The sequence below is a fragment of the Primulina eburnea genome, unplaced genomic scaffold, assembly GCF_022965805.1.
Source record: "Primulina eburnea isolate SZY01 unplaced genomic scaffold, ASM2296580v1 ctg811_ERROPOS3073944+, whole genome shotgun sequence".
NCBI lineage: Eukaryota > Viridiplantae > Streptophyta > Magnoliopsida > Lamiales > Gesneriaceae > Primulina > Primulina eburnea.
Window position 1 is genome coordinate 305,290 of NW_027331580.1, and position 22,300 is coordinate 327,589.

The window sequence follows — 22,300 nt, forward strand, 5'->3', positions numbered from 1 at the left end:
CGTAATGAAATTCATTCGATTATATACATCGAAAGCAATGTACAAGTCTTGTACTATATACAATCATTCAAACTAAGGTTCAACAACTAGATGTCAAGTGTCCAAACCCTATCTCTAATCAAAGTCCGTAGTCTCCAGTCTAATCACGATCTGTCTTCATCTCCTCGACCCTGATCCCGTCCCACCTGTTGCCATGCACACATACAAACACGACAACAGCCGAATAACTCCGGTGAGATATACATCCCAGTATAAATCAACGATACATGCATTTATATAATCAATGTAAAAGCATGAAACAAATATCAGTTGTACATATCAAAATTTCATTTGAAATCAATAGAAAATGCATAATACATTACATTTCAAATATATTATACTTACCATCAACATATTTTTCTGTAACAGCATAGCTCGATTCACCACTTTCACCATCTTCGGTCATAGGAGTAAATTTAGCAACAAGATAATGACCAACAGCCTCGATTGGTATTCGAAAATCCTATAGAAATCATATAATTACAATAATAAATTACGGTTCATGGAGCATTTAATATGATTTTAGCCAAAGAACTTGCCTTGTTGATCGTACATTCACTGATAGATTGCAAGCCAGTCTCGATATCAAAGTTCTTCGAAAGTGTTATGAACCATTGAACTGTATTAGCTTGTTCACTTCCATTTACCACATCCCCATGTACTATGACTTTCTCATTTGTCTTATAATCACCCAATATTTTAGTATCTCTCACTTTCGGAACTCTTGGGATTGGGATATAATCTGTACAAATTTAAAGAAAATAAATCAATGATAAAGAGAAATAATAAAAAAACTCAAAATAAATAACTCTTTATTAATGCTACCAGATGTTTGATTGTCTTCAGGCAGTTCGAAGAGCAATGGTTGGGCAGTTTCATCCACATCAACATAAATTTCTATGTTGTCCACGTATTCATGTTCGTTCAACATAGCCAATAAATCTTTATCATTTCTCAAAGGCTTACCATCCCCATCTGTGACTTTGAAACCAACAGAATATATGTCAATGAACTTTTTACATATGTTCAAGATTTCTAAGAAAGAACTATCATCTGTAAAATCTCTTTCTTTCCATTCTTCTTCCCCAAAATGCACAATAAGAGTATGGGCTGATATTCCACCTTTTGGAAGGAAAAAAAACTTTTTACAATTATATCAATATATTTTCACTTAAAAATAGAGGGAGCAACCTAAAAAATTGCGACATTTATAAATTACAATTTCTACATAAAGTTTATAGGTTTACCAATTCTTCGTTGATTGCCGATGTATTGAGCTTCTTGCTCTTCAACCTGTAGCCTTTGAATTCCCCCTATGCTCTTGTGGGCAGATGCACTTCCTGGAAAACCACAAATCAGATAATAGAAGTATGAAATAATTATATCAAGCATTCAAATTCTAAAAAAAAATAAACCTACGCTATCAATTTAGAAAATAATTACCAGTAGAATCTCCAACGGGCCTCGTTTTATGACCATATCCACGCTCCTTGGCCAACTTACCAGGTGCTAAAAATTTTACAGGCTTTCGGATGTTTCCTACACTACTTTTTGCAAGCATTGGTTTCATCTGTTAATATAAGCATTGTAACAAATTAGTACAAACAGTAAAAACATGAAAATGAACCAGAATGAATAAACAACTAACACATAAAAGAACAGACATTTTACCAAAAGAGAATAACATAAAAGAACAACTAAGAAACATTATAAGTTGGAAATACTTCTTCAAATTGGAATTCGCTTTCTCTTTCTTTTGTTTGTTGGTAAGTCAGCTACTAGCGGCTCCAAATCTGTTCTTCTCCAAATTTTTTGACTTTCTACATCAAAGGAAGTTTGGCCACCACAATCAAAATTGAAAGATTCAGTATGTTGATATGCTTCACCGAAATCATCTTCATTACTGATCTCGTTCTCTATTGGTTGCGGCATCTCATATTGATCCCGAGGTTGTGTCTTAACAACAACATTCCAACCTTTATTGATGTTATCTATGACATAAAACACTTGTGAATCTTGATTGGCCAGAATAAAGGGTTCGTTTGTTTTCAAAATACGCTGGCAATTAATGCTAGTGAATCCATATTCATCTACTTTGGCTCCTTTCTCATTATCATGCACATCGAACCATCTACATCGAAATAAAACAACTCGTTTTCCGTCAAGATACTGCAGTTCAAGAATCTCTGTCAACACTCCATAATAGTCAACATAATTCTTTTCACTACCTATATTACTGATTACACACACCCCAGAATTTTGTGTTCTACATCCTTTGTCACGAGCTTCGATCCGAAACCTATATCCATTGACAACATAACCACTGAAGCATGTAACATACATTGAAGGACCACGGCACAACAATAGCAGGTCATCATATTTAGTGTGTTGGTCTTGCATTTTCATTTTGTCAACCTACAAATAAATTACAATGTAAATAACTCGAACAAATAATCTTGTTCAACACAAGAAAATTTATAACAATAGAATCACTTACTTGTTGTTTAAACCAACAAATAAAATTGCTATTCCACTTGTCATCCGATAGTTGTGGTGTATTATTTTTCTCATTTTTGGGGTACTCTCTGCATTACAACATTAATGAGAAATGCATATATATAAAAATTAAAGAGAAATGGTTGTTTAGAGGTATTTTAGCTTACTCGAGGAAAGGTTGCACTTCATCGCAATTCTTTAAAATATATATATGAGCTTTCTCCCATGCATCATCATCGAGAATATGACTTATACCAGCTCCTAATGCTCATCCACATTGCAAAAATATGGATTTTCACCTTTAAATTTATGAAAGCCACTGTCATAGTTTCGCTCTAGTCTACTGAATTTTGTCTCAATGTCTTTCAAGTATCTTGAGCAAAGAGTCATACATTCCTTTGCTATATAGCCCTCTGCTATTGAGCCTTCCGGACGAGCCATGTTTCGAATAAGTTGTTTTAACTCAAACAACATACGCTCAATAGGGTACATCCATCGATATGGTACAGGTCCACCAATTATAGCCTCCTTAGCCAAATGAACAGGCAAATGCACCATCACATCAAAAAACGAAGGGAGAAAAACTTGTTCCAACTTGCAAAGAGTAATCGGAATTTGGGATTCAATCTTTTGTAAATCACATACCTTCAATGTTTTAGCACCCAAACTAGTAAAGAACAAAGACAACTCAATAAGTGGTTCACACACTGCTTTAGGGAGGAGGCCACATATCCCAAGAGGAAGTAGATGTTGTAAAAGGATATGAAAATCATGACTTTTCAAACCTGAGATTTTATGTTCTTTCATGTTAACACTTTGAGAAATATTAGAGGAAAACCCATCTGAAACTCTTAATTGCTTAAAAAATAAGCAAAACAAGTGCTTCTCCTCTGTAGATAAAGTGTAGGATGCAATGGGCAACTCAAGTTTATCCCCTTTACGAATTGGATGCAAATCTGGTCTAATTTTCATAGCTTCCAAATCAAGACGAGCTTGGACATTGTCCTTAGTCTTCCCCTTCGTATTCATAATTGTCTTGACTATATTCTCACATATGTTCTTTTCAATGTGCATCACATCCAGATTGTGTCTTAACAAAAGAGAACTCCAATATGGAAGTTCAAAGAATATACTTTTCTTATTCCAATTATCACCTCTATTTTCATGTGATATTTTCACCTTTCTTTTAACATCTTTAGTTAAGATTATTCCTTCAAGGTCATTCACTTGAGCAAGCACATCAGCACCTGAAAGTGAAAGTGGCGGTGGTCTTACCTCTTTAGTTCCATCAAACAAACTTTTATTTTTTTCTCCATTTGTGGTTGCTATGAAGATAACGTCGATGACCCATATAACATTGCTTTTTACCATTAGCTAACCTCATAGAACAAGTGTCTTTGTTACAACAAGGACATGTCATCTTACCTTTGGTACTCCAACCTGACAGGTTCCCATATGCTGGAAAATCATTGATTGTCCACAATAAAGATGCATGCAATTTAAAATTTTGGCGAGTTGAAGCATCAAACGTTTCGATGCCTAGTTCCCACAACTACTTCAACTCTTCTATCAAAGGTTTAAGATAGACATCAATAGCATCTCCTGGACCTTCAGGACCTGGTATGAGAGTTGAAAGAATAAAATTAGATTCTTTCATGCACATCCATGGAGGCAAATTGTATGGAATGAGTATTACTGGCCAAATGCTGTATGATTTTTTTGAATGAGTAAACGGTTGGAAACCATCACTAGCAAGACCAAGTCGTACATTTCGAGGTTCAATGGAAAAATCTTTATGCAGATCATCGAACGATTTCCATGCCATAGAATCAGCTGGATGTCTCATCAGTCCATCATCTACTCTTTTTTCATGATGCCATCTCATAAAAGAAGCGGTCTTTTTAGACATGAATAACCTTTGAAGCCTTGGCTTTAAAGGAAAGTACCGCAAGGTCTTCACTGCTAATTTCTTACCATTTTTTCGAACTTTGGTTTCCTCGGTATGACTATTTTCTTTCCATCTAGAAGCACCACATATTTTGCACATGTTAGACTTTTCTTCTTCCTTCCAATACAACATACAATCATTTATACACGCATCTATTTTTTGATAAGAGAGACCAAGATCTTTAATAATTTTTTTGGAATCATAATAGGATTTTGGCAAATTTGAACCGATTGGGAGTATTTGTTTCAACAGTTGTAGCAACATATCAAATGATTCATTACTCCATCGACCAATACTCTTAATGTGTAGTAGCTTGACAATCACAGATAATTTTGAGGTGTCACAACCTGGATAAGTTGGTTGCTCAGAGTCCTTTAACAATCTGTAAAATTTCTTTGCTTCATCATTCGGTTCCTCTCCATTCGTATTCTCACTTGATGAACCAATTTCCGATCCACTTCTATAAAAACCATCCATGTTAGGTACACGAACCCGTACACGGGGTCCGTGCACCTTCATTTTTGGGGAATGATTTTAATTTCACATTAAGATTTGATTTGGGGTTCAAGATCACGGTTAATACGATGATTAAACGAGGTCAAGTCCCGAGTGAACTAGAATGTCATAAGCTACTTATTCACTTCGGTGGGGAGCTCAAGTACCTACGTCTAAGTTATGCAATTTAAGCATTTTTTTAAACTCATGTTAGTATGTTACCGCAGTGGCCCCAAGCGAGATCCAACGAATTTCTCAACGCCAAGTAAGTTTTGTTCGACGTGCAAAGAAAATACTTTTATGTTTTTGAGGTATGCTAAATGTCTTGTGACCAAAATTATGTATGGGATTGGAAAGCGGTAAAGTATGACCAGGGACCAATCCACCCCGTTAAATTATGAACGGGTTTAGATCATGATTAGAAAGCGGTAAAGTATGACCAGGGACCAATCCAGTTGTTAAATTATGAAACAGGATCTCATGTTTATGGCAGTGGATCTTCTATGTCAGCCCAGTATTGTGGTTTAGTCTGATCAGGTGCATTTATTTATGGGTCACTTGCCTTGAAACATGCCTCTACACAAAATTATGTTGTGTATGCTCAAGTATGTATGAAGTAAGCATGTTTACGAAAAGTTTTATGTGATGGCACGTCTATGTATGTATGCATGTTCAATCTCATGTACGCAAGTTCAAGTTTCAAGTATGTACGTTCTACTTTAAAGTTGCACGTGATTTTATTACGTATTACTTGTTACTTCCAGTTTATACATGTTGAGTCTTTAGACTCACTAGACTTGATCGATGCAGGTGAGGAAGACTTTGAGGAGATGAGGGGTGGGGACCAGTGAGCTGGCTTGGACTGAGAGGGAGGCTAAACCTGATGACCGCCAAAGTTTTAAGAATTTATGCAATGTTCGAATATTCTGATTTTTATGTTACTGTCATGATGCTTAGACAAATGCTTTAGCAAGCTTTTAAATTTCGAACGTTTGGTGGCAAATATTTTTGAGAACGGATTATGGATGATCACAATTTGAAAGTTTTATTTGTATTTAAGAAAATTTTTATTTTTTCGCAATTTTCAAGTAGTTCAAAATACGGTACGTTACATGAACAAGGATGTTCTCACACACTGAGGGAGTTATGCTTCTAAGCTAAGCAGAAATAACTATGGAGTGTTCCCTCAGCTGGGAAAAATGCTTCTTGAAAGCTGATGAGCAATATGTGTGCCTTTTTGTTTTTCACACTTATAGTGATTCTTGTTCTCACTACTTTTCTTTCTTTTCTTGCATCTTGAGTCTTCACTGATCATCTTATTTATAGGAGAGAATCTTGAGCATACAGAGAGATCATTGATGTATCCGGTGAATTTTGAATCGGCTCCTTAGACTTTTTGTCTCGACTTTTCGACTGTCCTTCTGGAACGCTTGTCTTTAATGTTCTGATGCAACGTCCATTATTGTCCTTTGACTGGACAAATGCTTTGTATCTTTACGCACAGCTGGAATCCATTTGAATAAGCTTGTCTTGATCTGCAACTGAAAGATTCTGACTGATGCTTTTAACTGGTCAACTGGACTGATCTTCAGTTGACTCGTCAGTTTAACTGATTTCACTCCTTCAGTTGAACTGGTCATCATGGCTCTTCGTCAGTTAGACATATCATCGGCTGGCCAGGCTTCTGAGGTTCTCCTGCTGAATTACCTATCAGCTGGACAGTCAGCTGAACTGCTTGTTTGACACATCAGTTTGACTGATTCAGTTTTTAGCGATCAGTTGATTCAATCAGTTGGCATCTCCACTAGCTTCAGTTGTGGTTTCATAAATTGATAATTTCAGTTTCAGCTTTCTGCGCACTAAGTTGATTATTAGTAACAAAATGACAAGTTTTGTTAACATAAAAATCATGCAAAGATTGCGAACATGAAATGTTCCAACAGATTTCTTCAATGCTATTTGAAGCCTAAAACAGTTTTATCAGTAACTAATTTTTGCAAACTCTACATTTCAGTCATCGTGACTGAGGATTTATTCCAAGCTTGAATCAAATCGGTTTGATTTGAAATTCTGTTTTTCAACTGATGAATCAAAGATTGGCTCTCGCTCATTTCAACTTTCTGCTTTGCAATCTCCCTTTTTAGACTCAACATTTCAACTGATTCATCAGTTTTAGTTTTGTTGTTTATGGGATCTGTTTGCTCAGCTTTGGTTCTTTCAAAAGAGTGAGCAAGTTTTGGATACTCATTTACCATCTCATGCAAAGTGTTAATGAGTTATTCTCGTGTAAAATCAGTAGAGGTGAAGTCAAATACATGTTCATTTGTTGACTCCAGTTCTCCATCATTCGCCATTAAACATTTAACTTCTTCATCATCATCACTGTAGCTGCTCGAGTTCTCAGACTCTGACTTCTCACTGTCAATCTCTGCCCATTTTGCTTTGCTTTCTTCAGCAAGCAAGACTTCATGTTTCTTCTTGAATGATCTTTTATCATTCATGTCCCTTCTTCTGTATTCAACTGATTTCTTCCTCTTTTCAATTGAATGTTTACTGTCCTTATTTGGTTTTGGACAGGCAGCAATAAAGTGTCCTTGCTTTCCACAGTTGAAGCAAGAGTTTGGTTCTTCCTTTGCATTGTTCTGCTGATAATGTCGTTGGAAAGAACATTGGTTTCGTCTCATGAATTTTCCAAATTTCTTTACAAATAATTACATTGCATCATTACTCAGCTGATCAGCAGATTTCTCAACTGAACCAGTTGGTTCCAGTTTGTGAGTACTAAGAGCTTTTGTGACTGCTGGTGTGGAAGGCTCTCCTTCTCTTGTTTGCAGTTCGAACTCATAGGCTTTCGATTCAGCAAATAAATAATGTAGTTCGACCTTATTTAGGTCCTTTGATTCTGTCATTGTCATGGTCTTAACATCTCATTCCTTGATAAGACCTCGAATCAATTTCAGCGCTACTTCTTTATTTGATTACACTTTTCCAAGTGCAATCAGTTTGTTTATGATGCCGCTGATTCTTTCATCATATTCGTTCATAGAATTTCCAGTCTTCATTTTGATGTTATCAAACTTCTGAAAAGAAACAGAAAGTTTGTTTTCTTTAGTCTGTTCATTGCCCTCACACAACTGGATTAATTTCTCCCAAATTTTCTTTCCTGTCTTGCAGAGCTTGATATTACTGAATGTCGCCTTATCCAAGGTTTTATACAAAATATCTTTAGCCACATTGTCTAGGTTGGCTTTCCTCTTATCTTCTGCAGTTCATTATTCTTTGGGCTTTTCAATACGATGGAGTGCACCATCAGTTATTGTCACTGCATTATTTGCTTTCATTATTTTCATGGGTCCTTCAGTGATAACGTACCACATGTCATTATCTTATGCAGCTAGATGAGCCTGCATTCTAATCTTCCAGTCGTCAAACTCGTCTCTTGAGAATATTGGGATTTTATTGAAAGAAGATATATTGAACATATGAATAGATAGTAAGTATTCAAAAAAAATATTCAACTGCTCTGATACTACTTGTATGATCGGTTGGGTGTGATAAAGTGTTTAGAAAGGGGGTTGAATAAACACTTACAATTTTCACAACTTCTTCGATGAATGAATCAGTTTAGTGATAAACTGAATTCGCGAATCTTGTTGTCAATGTCAATCAGTTAACTGATATAAGTGCGGAAATAAACTGAATGACAAAGAGAATAAAAATGATAAGAAGGAACACGCGATTTGTGGATGTTCGGAGATTTCAAATACTCCTACATCACCCCTTCTATCTCGAAGATAGGATATTCATTAAAAGACTTTGATCTATACAATGATTTGTACAAACTCACTTCAGTTTGGACTTAACACTGCCAAGAATGAAACTCTTAGTATCAATAAAATTTATTATTACTCAACTGATACAAATTCAAAGCACAACTGATCTTTAAAAGATTGAATATAATTACAGTGAGTGTTTGTGCTTGAGCTTGATGTATAACCTGAAAACTATTGATGTGTATGATAAATGTGAGCTTCTGTAAAAAAAAAAAGACTGAGCTTTGAAAGAATATTGAGGTTTCAGTAAAATGAATAACTTCGTAAAAGATCGATGGCTTAGTTAACGTCTCCTCAGCTGATCTTCTCGACTATTTATAGGCTTTGCTTCCAACGGTAATAATGAATGCATTTTGAGCCTTTATATCCGTTGAATGCCATTTCAACATTCTTCTGACAGTTAAACACTGTAACTTTTCTGAAATGCGGAGTTCCTGCTACTCTTTTACAAACTGTCGGTTGTTGGCTACGTCCTTTTAATTGATGACGTGTAAAACTGATAAATCAGTTGACTTCTTTAGCCGATATTCTTAACTGATCGGTGCGTAACTGATCAGTCTTAACTGATTGTTCAGTTAAGCCTTGATCAGTTCAGTTGCCTTTGATTATATATTCATTAATCTTCAGTTCGGGCAAACTTTAGTTCAGTTACCTTCAGTTTTCTTGATCGGTTGTTCAATCTTTTCACGCTCAGTTTGTCAAACTCCGAAATTAAGTATCCAACAGAAAGTTTGGATTTTTTGGATTGTTTGGAGGGAAATGTGGGAACTAGTTTTTTAGAGGTGGCGGTTGAAGGGATAATAGGAGACATGGATGGGGTGGACTCGAAGTGCAACACGATAGACTCTAAGTCTGATTAACCGTGATCATTGACACCAGAAATAGAAGAGGTAGAATTAGACATGCTGGAAATGAAAAGAAAACTTGCGAAAATGGAGACGAGGAAAAAGTGGTTAGAATTGTGGAAATGATTTCGTTGGGAAAAGCATGGTATGACGGAACCGAGAGCAGAAGAGTAGAAAACTTGTGGTTGCAAAAGTGAGAAATGGGAGAGGGTTCTCGGTATTTATAAAGAGTAATATGCATTGTTGTTCTCAGGGTAAGTGAACAGACATAATACACATAGGAAATTGAACTGGGTCACCCAAGAAGACGAAAAGTCAGGTTAAGTAGGTGAAACGATGTTTGACATGGAACCTTTCTTTTCAACTTCTAGGGCTTATGTCACCCTTCTGTCAGCCCTAACCCTCTTAAAATTTGAAATGTAATTATTCTTCTCCCCTAGTCCAAATCTGACCACTCAAGAAAGCGAGTGAAAGACTCTAGCTCTACTATTTAAGAGGGATTGGTGATGTCTCGAAAAGGGCATGGGTCATCCTTGGACCCGGGTCTAGCGGGGAAAGAAGAACCAAAGAAGAGTCGATCTAGAGTTGGTCTCAAGAAGCCAAGAGGAGATTGAGTGCAAGCCAAGAGGAGATCAGGTGGAAGCCATCCCAGGTATAAAGAGAGTACCCTGTTTAAGCCACCCCAAAGCATACATCAGCCGAGAAATTTGGTGGACCACCACCAACTTGTTTAAGCCCGGACCCATGGCCTCAGTCAGACAACACAAGAAGACTAAGTCAATTGATCATGGACTCTGTCCACCGATAATCACGGGACATGTTCCTCTTCACGTTTTCAGATAATGCTAAAGCCGAGACGTGGGTGGTCATTACCCGAGCATCTAGGAGCATTCACCGACTCTGGTATCCTATAAATGCCCTTAGAAGAGGTAAAATAAAGGAGTTCTCTTTTAATTCTCACAAGCACTCTATATACTCTCTTAAAAGTACTTTCTTTTTTTTTGTTTGAATATTTGATTGACTTGAGTGTCAGAGTGGTCAAGGCAAAAACATTCTGATGTCCCACTAACGCTTCTTGTTTTCAAGTGTACAGATAATCTAGCTCTGGTTCATTCTACCCGGTCATCAGTATTCATAGAGAAGGAGTACATCTCTGCTCGGAAAATTACCTGTATGTCACCTAATTTTACCGGTAAGCATCATATGATATAAAAATATCCTAGAGCTATAACTAACATTGACGGTCGTTTTTTGTGTGCTTATATATATATTATGTTAGAAAATCATCTCAATTTTTGTGTTTTGGCAAAAAGAGATTGGTTAATTTTCTTATCGAGGCGATTTACGCAAATGACAAAACATTGTATATTGGGAAACCAAATATATTCATATTAAACGGTTTATTTCATCCTACTCATGTGAGCATTGTCCCCATTATAGGATAGATGGTCAAGATTTGCTCATATATATATATGACCCATTTTTTTTTTTTAAATTGTATGTGTTGCAATATCTTGACCATCCATCCTATCATGGTGGTAGTGTCCACATAGGTAGGATCTCATCTACCATATTAAACTTTGTGCTGCAGTTGTAAGAATAAACAAGTTATCTGGAAGACACTTCAGGAAATCAAATTTTATTGTGCTGCAGTTTTTATTTTATTATGTTTTGTTTTTTTGTAAGAATAAACAAGTTATCTGGAAGACACTTCGGGAAATCAAATTTTAAGGGATCCAATATAATTGCTACAAGAATCAATTTTTTAGGGATCCAATATAATTTCTACCAGAATCCCTTATTTAATAAATAATAAAATAACTTACTATGTGTGCGCATAGAGGGTGTCAAAATTAACCCGATTCGTCCATCCCATATGAGTCGATCTGAAAGAGTTGGTGATTTTTGGGTACAGGTCAGATCGATTCGGACTTGAAATCTGGCCCGAAATTTTTTTGGGTAGGGGTTGAGTTGTGGTTGATGAATTAAGAAACAGATCATCCTCAGTCCAAACTCACCCAGCCCGTTTTTTATTTAAAACTTTCAGTAGTTTGTCTTTTTATTTTATTTTAAAGTTATTTGTTCTAATAATTATATTTGTTTTAGAAAATACTGAGGTTGGGTTTCTTTTGTTTAAAATTTTTTATTTAATTATTTTTTAGAAACAAAAAGATAATATATTAATATCGTATAGTGAAAAATCAAAAAGTGTTGATCTAATTGATTCTAGTTCGAGTTAAGAATTTTTTTGTGATACCCTTTGCTTCAACCTGACCTCAACCCACTCGCGTTGTCTGGACAAGAAATAGATAGAGATCATAATACTTTTCCAGCGTAGCACTTCACATTGATTTTGAAACTACAGTTTACAAAGCATACACAAGGTTTACAGTAAAAATAAGAAAGCATCATCTCAAAAAAGCACACACAGATAAAGATGTAATTTTGTGAATGAATTTTCATGACCTATGTTTTGTTACATATCCTTGTACCATGTAGGATTCAATATGTTTCATCTTTTCTTTCCCCCTCATTTTCTACTTGTGTTTCTTCCTCTCTATTTTCGGCTAGATCAGTTTCTGCAGTACTATCATCGGTATCGTTCTTGGAATTAGTCACGTTAAACAAGGTTTGCTTCTCCATCATACCCGAGAGCGCAAGGCTAGGGGACCACTCAAGAACATCGTCTATTATGTTGGAAACACGTTTCTGGTACCTGCAGAAATGAAACACAAGTTCAGCCCGTTGAATTTGTCAAGTGCAGATAGCTTTGCACAAGGCACATATATGCACGCCTTGGTCCAGTCAAGTAGGTTCTACACACGATGATGGCAACGGAGGAAAACAATTGTTCAACTTAATAACTCTACCGATTCTAGTTTCAGCATCCTTCCGGACCTTTAACAACAATCAAGCCACAGCCCAAAATGCTTAACATACGGTAGAGCAGATGATAAATTCAGAAATGAAGACTGTAATCCACTATTAGCAGGTTAACGCCACAGGTCCAACAATAAATATTCTTGTGAAACTAATGTTTCTTCCGTACTCTATGCATCAACAAAGAGAATTCAAATTTTATGTCTCATGAATTTATACGTGACTAAGAACTTTATATCATCCTAAACTTAATCCATTATATTATTCAAATGCTGGTTGGTTATGATCACGAGGGTCGAGGAATACACATACCTCGCTCTAGCAGCTTCATCTGGTGCATGGTGCCTCAATAGTAGAATGACCAGCACAGCCATTACTGCATAAAATAACCTCGCTGTCCACTTTGGACGCTCGCCCTCATCTTTCTTGGGCCAAAACTGGAACAATTCCTTGAGCGTTGCTTCCTCTGCAAGAATGTTAGGGAAGAACCAAACATGCCTTCCAAGAATAATCCATAGAGCTCCAAAGATTACGGATCTCACTGCATTAAAGAGAAACCTTAAAAGTCTCATTACAGTTAACCAACTAGCAGTTGCTCTCAAACTTGCAACATACATAAATGAAGCGTACTGGTTATAAGATAAAAAATAGTAGTATAGGTCAGTGATTTGCGCTACGCCAATGACATAGATTTGCTAGAGGAAATTCCACATTACAATCAACAAATAATTCCCCGGAGTTTTACAGTACTAGCATTAAAATAAACGGATGCGATAGTGTGTCAATGTCAACAATGTCCCTGAAAAAAGACCTTAAAAAAAATATTTTGCTAAAACAAAGTTGGTGTATGAATTGGCGGCAGACAGCAACAAAATAATACCAATAATAGATGCCTTCAATCCCCAAACTGACTTGCTCGCGGTAACCTTCTCGTGCCCAGTGATCTGTGCACTAGTGTCTAGTAACCACTCTAAGTACGACTAAGAACTAATCCACACGACCCAAAGCAGCGGAGGAAAAAAGACAGAATTTACCATAAAGCCAGCTTAATAGCCAGAATAGACTCTAATTAGGACACAGCAACAAAATTTAACAAAAGTACACCGCTATTATAAGCTCTCGATTCTGAGCACCATAATCTCCTCCTTGGAAAGATTTTTCGGCAACAGAAACTCGTGTACCATGTCTTAAGTCAGGATATTCAGAAATCTAGTCTCAATTGACACTGTTTTTTCACATATGATAACTTTCAGTTTTTACCTTTTACATCTCATGGAACAAAATTCAAATATTTCGAAAACTGCAACCCAACAAGTATAATTACTCCTTGTTACAGTTTACCGAGTAAAAGAAAATAAAAAATGCAAGAAAAAATCAATTAAAATAGGAAAACACCAGAAGCAATGAACATACCTAAAAGCAGGCAACATATAAGCAGCAGTATTCCAGCACACAAGTAGAGAATGAGCAGTTTAACTTGGTGGGGATACACAGGAAACAAGCAGATGGCTAGAGTCAAAACAGGCCAGGAAAATGAGAGGAGTGTCTGCCACAACGGCCTTCGATTAACAAAAGTCCATGCAAAAAAAGCATCATTATTGGAAAACACTTGATCCTGCAAGATGTATTGATAAAAGATGGAAAATCAGAAATCCATTCAAATATTAATAAAAAATTCTCAACACATGGACCAAGTGAATCATTAAAGCGAACAAAATGGGCAAAGATAAGGGGGAAAACAAGGAGGCAAGGCAACACTTGGACCATAAAAGGAAAACATCTGGCTCATTCATTCACATCATGCGAAAAAATTAAGAAAAGTTCTTTCAAATTTTACTAGAAAATCTTGGCACCTCATTTAAACCACCTTCTGGCACTAGGAATCCCCCTTTTTTCAACAACAGAACCAAGAACATGATAAAAAATTTCTGGACTAAAATTCCAGAAATGACAAATAGAGAACGAGATTTTGTTAGATTATCAAGTAACTCCATCCCTCACCTATACATCAATCACCAATTTAACTAAAAGATGGTAATCTTTGTCAATATGTTGCAACGGTGCCACAAGTTTTTACATCTCTATAATTGCTGTGCACATGCTAAGATGATTTCACCCACAAAACCATAAATACCATGAAGTATATTCATTTTAATCTTGATTATCGAATAAACGAAAGCTTTTCGATCCACAAAAAGAGCTAAGGAAAATTAGGAAATGATAACCTAAGCTAAAATGAATAATCTCACAAAATAAAGAGTTTCTCCTTTATCATCACCATTATTATCATTATTATTTTTTAAGGAAAACTATAAACTGAACTTACACCAAATATCTCCAAATGGGCTGGCCAAGTTGATAGTTTTCTTCTCCCAGGCCGAACAATTTTTACAACACGGTCACACCTCACAATAAGATTCTTACTCAGAAGAATATTGGCAATATCTTCAATCTCTAAATCCTTATCTGATTCAAGTACATCTTTGAGTTCGGAATGATTTCTCAAAAAGCTAACAAAATCTTTTCCTCTGAAGTATTCAACTCGGGACTCTTGTAAAACGGCCCACCTAGATCCCAGATCCTTATGATTTCGCACTTTCTCAGCAAAAATCTGAAACACATCCTTTTTTGCAGCTTGGTTCTGAAATTTGAGATAAAAATAAATTTCATTTCTCAGAAATGTAACACAAAGTGGTGTCTACACATACAAATGCAAAATCAGCTGTGCTAGTAAAATCAATAATCTAGTAAATTACATTCAAACCCACCACCTTTTCACATAAATCTTCAAAATCCCATAAATAACCGTCGATTTCAAATCTCCCATTGAACAATCAAAATTCCACAGTTACATATAAACATATTTATGTTTAATTTTCTCACTGAAATCCGATCTTTCAAATAAATCTAAGAGCATCACAAAACGCCAAAATTCCACGAAACATTACCGTAACATAAACAGATACGAAACGTTATTTATACTAGAAGAATGCATGATCGTAAATCCGTACACATTTAAAAATTAACAAACCCTAGGAGGAGTGTCGGTGGCGGAGTCTCCGTAAGAACGCCGAGCTCGCTTTTTATCTCCGGCACCTCCACCGCCTCCGCCTGATTTCTTCATTTTTACCTCTCGTGAGTAATTTTCCTTTTCATTTTATATGGATATATACCAATTATTACATACAAAAGAAATACTAGGCCCGCTGGGCTTTAAGCCCAAAATCGTGAATATAAAGTCGACCAAACAATAAAATATTTCGATAACGTTATTTTATTCAAGTTGAGTCCAGCCTAATTTATATATATATATATATATTTTTTTTTATTACAACTCACGCAGGGGAGGGGATCGAACCCGAGGAAGGAGGCCAGCTAATCCCGCGGGTGAGACCATTGGGCTACAAGCCCGGTCTCCCCTAATTTATATATTTTATTCGGGCTAAACATTCACACTCAAGCTCAAATTTAAAGAATATCAAAATTTGTTTCTTCGAAATCTTCTTCTTCAAAAAAAAATTATTACTTCAAAATAAAAAAAATTATGTTATGAATTCTTTTTTTTAAATACTCATTAAGAAATCCCTCCCTAACTAAAAGCCTTTGTGCACTCATGATTGTTCCACGATTTATTAGGCCATCTCCAATCTTTGTACCAAAATGGTGTTAAAACATCATTTTCGTGCAAAGTTGGGCTCCAATGGAGAATGCGCCATATTGGCCAAAATAGCGCAGCTTCCATCTCAGCGCCAAATTGGCGTACATGTATTTTTTTTTTATTTTTTTGTTTGATTATTATAAATATGTATTAATTTTATTATTTATTTTTAAATATATTTATTTTATTATTTTAATAATGAGATACTAAACTTAAAAATTAAAATTATTGATTTTTAAATATTTATTTATGTTAATTATTAATAATTAAAGAATAATTTGATTTAATGATTTATAAATAATATAATAAAAGAAATATTTAGAGAATATTCTTTTTTATGTAAGATTTGAAGTAAATGAGTTGGAGATAGATGTTGTATTTGATACAGAAATCGTACTATTTTAGTGTAAAATTTATACCAAAATAGATTTTGTTGTTGGAGATAACCTAATTTATACCAAAATAGATTTTGTGATTGAAGATGGCCTTACTACATCTTCTAGATAACCTACTGGCAGTTCAATATATGATAAATCTTTTACCAACCAAACAGTTTGAAAACAGATTTTATTATGCATTTGAAATGACGTCTTCATCATGTCGTTCTAACCGCCATTTCATTACTTGGTGGGAAATCCAAAAACTTTTGCAGTTACCGACTTGAAACCATGACGGAAAAATGACAATGGGAAGAAACTCATTGTCGGAAAATTTTTGGACTCCGGATATGTTATCTCGAGTCCAAATTGGATTTATTGAACATTAAATCTAAATAACTCATCTAATAATAATAATAATAATATATGACAAGTTTAGGTTGGTTATTTGTTGGTCTCACATACGAAATTTGAAATAATAAAACCCGAAAATAAAGAATAAATGGGACACCGAGATTTACGTGGAAAACCTCTAGAAATTATTAGGGTAAAAACCACGGGCAAGATGAAAAGAATTCCACTATAATATTTTGTGGTGTACAACTCACTTACTGTGTTTCCAAAGAGAACACACTCTCTCTTAATACAGGAGAAGAAAATATCTCACAAATATTATAGTGGAATTCTTTTCATCTTGCCCGTGGTTTTTACAACTCACTCACCGTCTTTCAAAAGAGAACACACTCTCTCTTAATACAGGAGAAGAAAACACCTCACGAATATTATAGAACTAAGCACTCAAATGCTTATAAGATGAGAGAAAACTCGAAGAAGGGATGATTTCATAATGAAGGGGGGAGCTCTATTTATAGAGCCCCTATCAGTGTGAATACGCGTTTTTTTTCCGTCTGAATGTTTGAATGCCAACCACGCGGCTTCTCATTTATTCCCACGTGACTTTTCCTTTTGTCAAATTTGTCTGCTGTAATTAATGCCCAATTGCCGACATTTCTCCCACTTGGAGATTTGATTGAGAATCAAACACATCTCCACACATCCTTTCAGTTTTGCCATTCCATGTTGCTTACTTTTTCGCTAGACCACTTGAGAATCTACACCACTCAAACTTATCAGTGTTCACTGGCTTGGTCAGAAAATCAGCTATGTTATCATTTGTATGAATCTTCTGCATATCCACACTTTCTTCTCCTACTACTTCCCGTACAAAGTGAAATTGTACTCCAATGTGTTTCGTCCTGGAATGAAAAGCTGGATTCCTTGCTATGTGCAAGGCACTCTGATTGTCACAAAACAAATGAACATTCTCATATTTGTGTTCAATCTCCTCCAATAACCTTTTAATCCATATTGCCTCCTTGCAAGCTTGAGTAGCTGCCATGTATTTTGCCTCCACTGTAGATAACGCCATAATTGTCTGTAGTTTTGAAACCCAGCTTACTGCTCCCCTCGCAAATGTAAACACATAACCAGCAGTAGATTTGCTCTTATCAGGATCACCTGCATAATTTGAATCGACATAGCCCCTGAGTGTAAAATCCGATCCTCCATAACAAAATGCAGCATTCGAGATACCCTTAATGTATCTAAGGATCCTCTTAACAGTGCTTGTTAAAGAATGATATTTCAGGAATTTTGGTGTATGACAAATTAGAAATCAACCGCGGCTGGAAATTCTCAACCGCTAATTTTCAACCGCTTATTCTTTAGATTTCAGCCGCTTCATTTAAGAGACTTACTTATTGCTAAACGACATTCTCTGACCGATTGAATGCATTCAAAATCTCGAAGTCAACGATCTCACATCAATTCCAAGGAGGATGTGCATTTATATCTCTTTCCCAGAAAGGACGTTCAGAGACAGTCTTCGTAACCTATTGATGTATGCACAGTCGCCTAAAGGAGTAAACCTCAAGTAAAGAGCTTCAAAATTATGATAAGCAAAAGGAAGTTTAAATACGAGCATTTATTGCTCATAAATGAGAAAGTGACTCATCTGATTCAGAAGCTCAGGTTTACGATAACTGTACTTTTTGACCGTTACATCGTTCGGCTATATCATCTAGGAGGAATGCAAGCTATCGACAAGCAAGCTACACAACTCTAACACTGATTGAAAGAAGTCCTTCAGCTTGCCTTCACAAAGATCTTTGAGCGCCTTCACAGTTTACATTTTCATTGTCGCTCTTCTGCACGCAGCTTCACAGTCACATATTTGATCTTTAAGGATCTTTTTCGTGCTACCAAAACAAACTACTGTTCTATCAATAACCTACGGTTATTTGATTAAAAGTTTGGAAATCTGGTGAACTGAGAGTTCTTAAATCCAAAAGTGTAAAGTGATCACTAGGAGTTCCAATACAGGCAATGGAATAAGTCCTGTTTGGATTGGGCTGTTACAAACGAATTGTAAAGTCAAAGTCTTTTAGTGGAATCCTTCCTACCAAAGGAAGAAGGGGTGACGTAGGAGTATTCAATCTCCGAACATCCATAAAAATAATGTGTCTCTTGTCTTGTGAAAAATGCTATCTGTTATTCATATCCTCGTTGTTTAGACTGTCAAATCTTTAAGGAATATCTGTCAAAAGAAAGTGAACCGTCTTCCGCACACCTTAGTGGTTCACCTCTTTCGACCGTTTGAGAAAGGAATTTTTCGAACCGCCTAAAAACGGTTCAAAATACATTTTAAAGAAGAAATTGCGAAAGAGTTCATTCACCCCCCCCCCCTCTTTACTCTTTCTCGATCCTAACAATTGGTATCAGAGCGGGTTCTTCTCAAACATTGATATCTCTTGAATAATATGGCATCTTTCAACAAAATCCCTATGTTATCCAAAGAAGATTATGATGATTGGAAAATTCGTATGCAGGCACATCTGGCAGCTCAGGATGACGATATGTGGTTTGTAATTACTGATGGACCAATGAAGATAATGAAAGCAAACACAACTGTGGGTATAACTGAAGGTGCTCCTCAAATGATAGAGAAGCACAGATCTGAATGGACCGCTGAAGATAAGAAGAAAGCAAACTTAGACAACGTTGCAAAAGATATTCTCTATAAGACTCTGGATAAGAACATGTTCGCCAAAATCAAGACTTGCACCACTGCAAAAGAAATATGGGAAAAACTCACTCAACTGTGCGAAGGAAATGATCAGATCAAAGAGAACAAACTGACAGTGGCTATTCAAAAATTCGACAATGCAAAGATGAAGCCAGGAGAAACTCTTGCAGAATTTGATGAGCGATTCAGCAGCATTATCATCGAACTCACCTCACTTGGAAAAGAGTACTCCAACAGAGAAATTGCTTTAAAAGTCATGAGAGCTCTTCCCAGAGAATGGGATGTGAAAACTATAGCCATGCGAGAATCCAAAGATCTAAACAAACTGGAACTACATGATCTATTTTCTGATATCAAAGCATATGAATTTGAGCTAGGGATACGAACCGAAGAAGAGCCGTCGACAACCCAACAAACAAAGGCCCTGGCAGCGGCTACAGTGACTCTTCCGGTCGAAGAGTCCACAAGTAAGAAATCGGCTGAGCAACTAAGCAATGAAGCCATGTCTCTATTTGTTAAAAAATTTGGTAAATTTATGCGCAGAAATCAGTCTCAAATGAATAAACCTTATTTTAAAAAGGACCATACTGAGGATGGTCAAGGTTGTTTTAACTGTGGAAAGAAGGGACATTTTATTGCAGAATGCAATAAGCCAAAGAAGGATGAAAAGAAACAGGAGAATAGAAGACGGTTCAAAAACGACAAGAAATTCATCAAGAAAAAGAATCAGAAAGTTTTGGTTGCAGAAGAAGACAAAGGCAAATGGGCTGACACAGAGTCAGAAAAGTCTTCCTCTGAAGAATCTTCGAGTGAAAGTGAAGACGAAAGAGTTGAATGTCTTATGGCCAAGGAAGATCAAGAAGCTACTGATGAAATGGTATTTGATTTTAATTCTGAAGAATTTACACGAGAAGATCTTGTTACAGCACTTAACGACATGGTAAATGAGTTCAAAGGACTATATATGAAATTCAATGAAGCTGATGCAGAAAAGAAAGACTTGAAAAACAAATTAACCATCTCCAGCTGTTCGCAGCACAAAGAGGTTGAAAGTTTGAAAGTCAAGCTAAGTCTGATAGCAGCTGAGAATGATGATTTACGAAGATTGTTCCATGCTACATTACCAGAAAACAAACGGTTATTAAGTACCATCAACATGTGGAACAAGTCCTCTGCTTCTCTTGATAAGATACATGAAATGCAGAAACCAGCCGGAGACAGAACTGGGCTAGGTTACGGCATAAATGATTGTAATACTTCAGAGGCTTCAACTCAACCGTTGCTAGAAAAAGACAGTTTAAGATCAATTAAATTTGTCAGATCTAGCTCGGTATATGAACATGATGAGCCTAAAGTTCAAGGCATTCAAAATATAAATCTTGAGAATAATGGGAGGCGATGTGGTTTGGGTTATGTTCAGAGTGATAAATCCAAACAATATTGGCGCAAACCCAGGCCAAATCCAACCCGTTACGAAGGGTCAACCAGATATCACTCAAGAATCAGACCTAACAATTACTACAATTGCCGACCAGTTCAAAAGAGGTATAGATTGAATGATGATAATCAAAGGCCCAAACAACATATACTGCATTCACCAGAGTATGCTTTCGATTATGATTACCCTGGAACACATCACAAAAAATCCGCAAGGATAATTCAAGTGTGGGTTCCTAAGGGTCTAATTAACCCTGGACCCAAATAAAAGGGGTACCAATCTTTCATTGTCAGGAACTAAAGAAGAAAAACATAGAAAAGTCATCATGGTTCCTAGACAGTGGATGCTCAAGACATATGACAGGAAATAAAGATCTTTTATCAGAAATTGTAGATCTCAAAGGACCAACAATCACTTTCGGTGACAACTCCAAAGGTAAAGCTATGGGTAAGGGTAAGATTACTCATGGCAAAATCATCATCAAAGATGTTCTTTTAGTAGAAAACTTATGCTACAATCTGATCAGTATAAGTCAACTTTGTGACAATGGGTACACGGTTGAATTTCATAAAGAAAAATGCATGGTTAAAACTAATGCAGGTTATACAGTGTTGACTGGTTATCGTAGTCAAAATACCTATAGAGTAGAATGGAATGATCAAAATTTAAATGCATCTACCTGTTTCGTTGCTTTAAATGGAAATAAAAATTTGCTATGGCATAAAAGGCTAAATCATCTAAATTTCAAATCCATTGCTACCATTAGTAAGCTTAAGCTAGTTTCTGGATTACCTAATGTTGATTTTGCCAAAGATAAAGTATGCAATGCTTGTCAGCTTTGAAAACAGGTTCGATCAACTTTCAAAAGTAAAGGAAGAAACTCCTCAACTAGATGTCTAGACCTTCTTCACATGGATCTATTTGGACCAATCCCGGTAATGAGCTTAGGGGGAAAGAAATACACTCTGGTCGTCATTGATGACTATTCTAGATTTACCTGGGTACTATTTCTTGGCTCCAAAGATCAAACTGCTGATCACTTAATCAAGCTGCTCAAGAGACTTCACAATGAGAAAAGGGAAAACATCAACAGAATCAGAAGTGATAGAGGAACTGAATTTCTGAACAAATATCTAGCATCCTATCTTGAAGATCATGGGATTAAACACGAGCTATCAGCTGCAAGATCGCCTCAACAAAATAGAG

General features: G+C 36.1%; 3 protein-coding genes across 6 annotated transcripts; all 3 read right to left on the reverse strand.

Annotated features, from left to right (window-relative positions):
• Nucleotides 1–392: 392 nt before the first annotated feature.
• On the reverse strand, nucleotides 393–1,958 carry LOC140822394 (uncharacterized). 4 transcript variants are annotated; one of them, XM_073183148.1, is made up of 5 exons: nucleotides 1,764–1,958; nucleotides 1,483–1,609; nucleotides 1,287–1,379; nucleotides 865–1,020; nucleotides 393–781 (listed from the first exon to the last, which is right to left on the reverse strand). In XM_073183148.1, the coding sequence occupies exons 2-5, from the start codon at nucleotides 1,607–1,609 to the stop codon at nucleotides 540–542; spliced, it is 618 nt and encodes a 205-aa protein (XP_073039249.1). In that variant the 5' UTR covers nucleotides 1,764–1,958; the 3' UTR covers nucleotides 393–539. The 4 variants fall into 4 exon arrangements, with proteins under 4 accessions (XP_073039249.1, XP_073039246.1, XP_073039248.1 ...); XM_073183145.1 differs by having other exon boundaries at nucleotides 865–1,161; XM_073183147.1 differs by having other exon boundaries at nucleotides 865–1,161; nucleotides 1,711–1,958.
• A 72-nt stretch (nucleotides 1,959–2,030) lies between these two features.
• Nucleotides 2,031–4,951, reverse strand: LOC140822393 (uncharacterized). The gene is made up of 3 exons (XM_073183144.1): nucleotides 2,703–4,951; nucleotides 2,537–2,624; nucleotides 2,031–2,454 (listed from the first exon to the last, which is right to left on the reverse strand). Exon 1 carries the CDS (start codon nucleotides 3,904–3,906, stop codon nucleotides 2,797–2,799), a length of 1,110 nt encoding a protein of 369 aa, XP_073039245.1. The 5' UTR covers nucleotides 3,907–4,951; the 3' UTR covers nucleotides 2,031–2,454; nucleotides 2,537–2,624; nucleotides 2,703–2,796.
• Nucleotides 4,952–11,966: 7,015 nt separating this feature from the next.
• Nucleotides 11,967–15,678, reverse strand: LOC140822400 (uncharacterized). The gene is made up of 5 exons (XM_073183160.1): nucleotides 15,568–15,678; nucleotides 14,863–15,177; nucleotides 13,950–14,151; nucleotides 12,849–13,077; nucleotides 11,967–12,372 (listed from the first exon to the last, which is right to left on the reverse strand). The coding sequence occupies exons 1-5, from the start codon at nucleotides 15,658–15,660 to the stop codon at nucleotides 12,159–12,161; spliced, it is 1,053 nt and encodes a 350-aa protein (XP_073039261.1). The 5' UTR covers nucleotides 15,661–15,678; the 3' UTR covers nucleotides 11,967–12,158.
• Nucleotides 15,679–22,300: the final 6,622 nt, after the last annotated feature.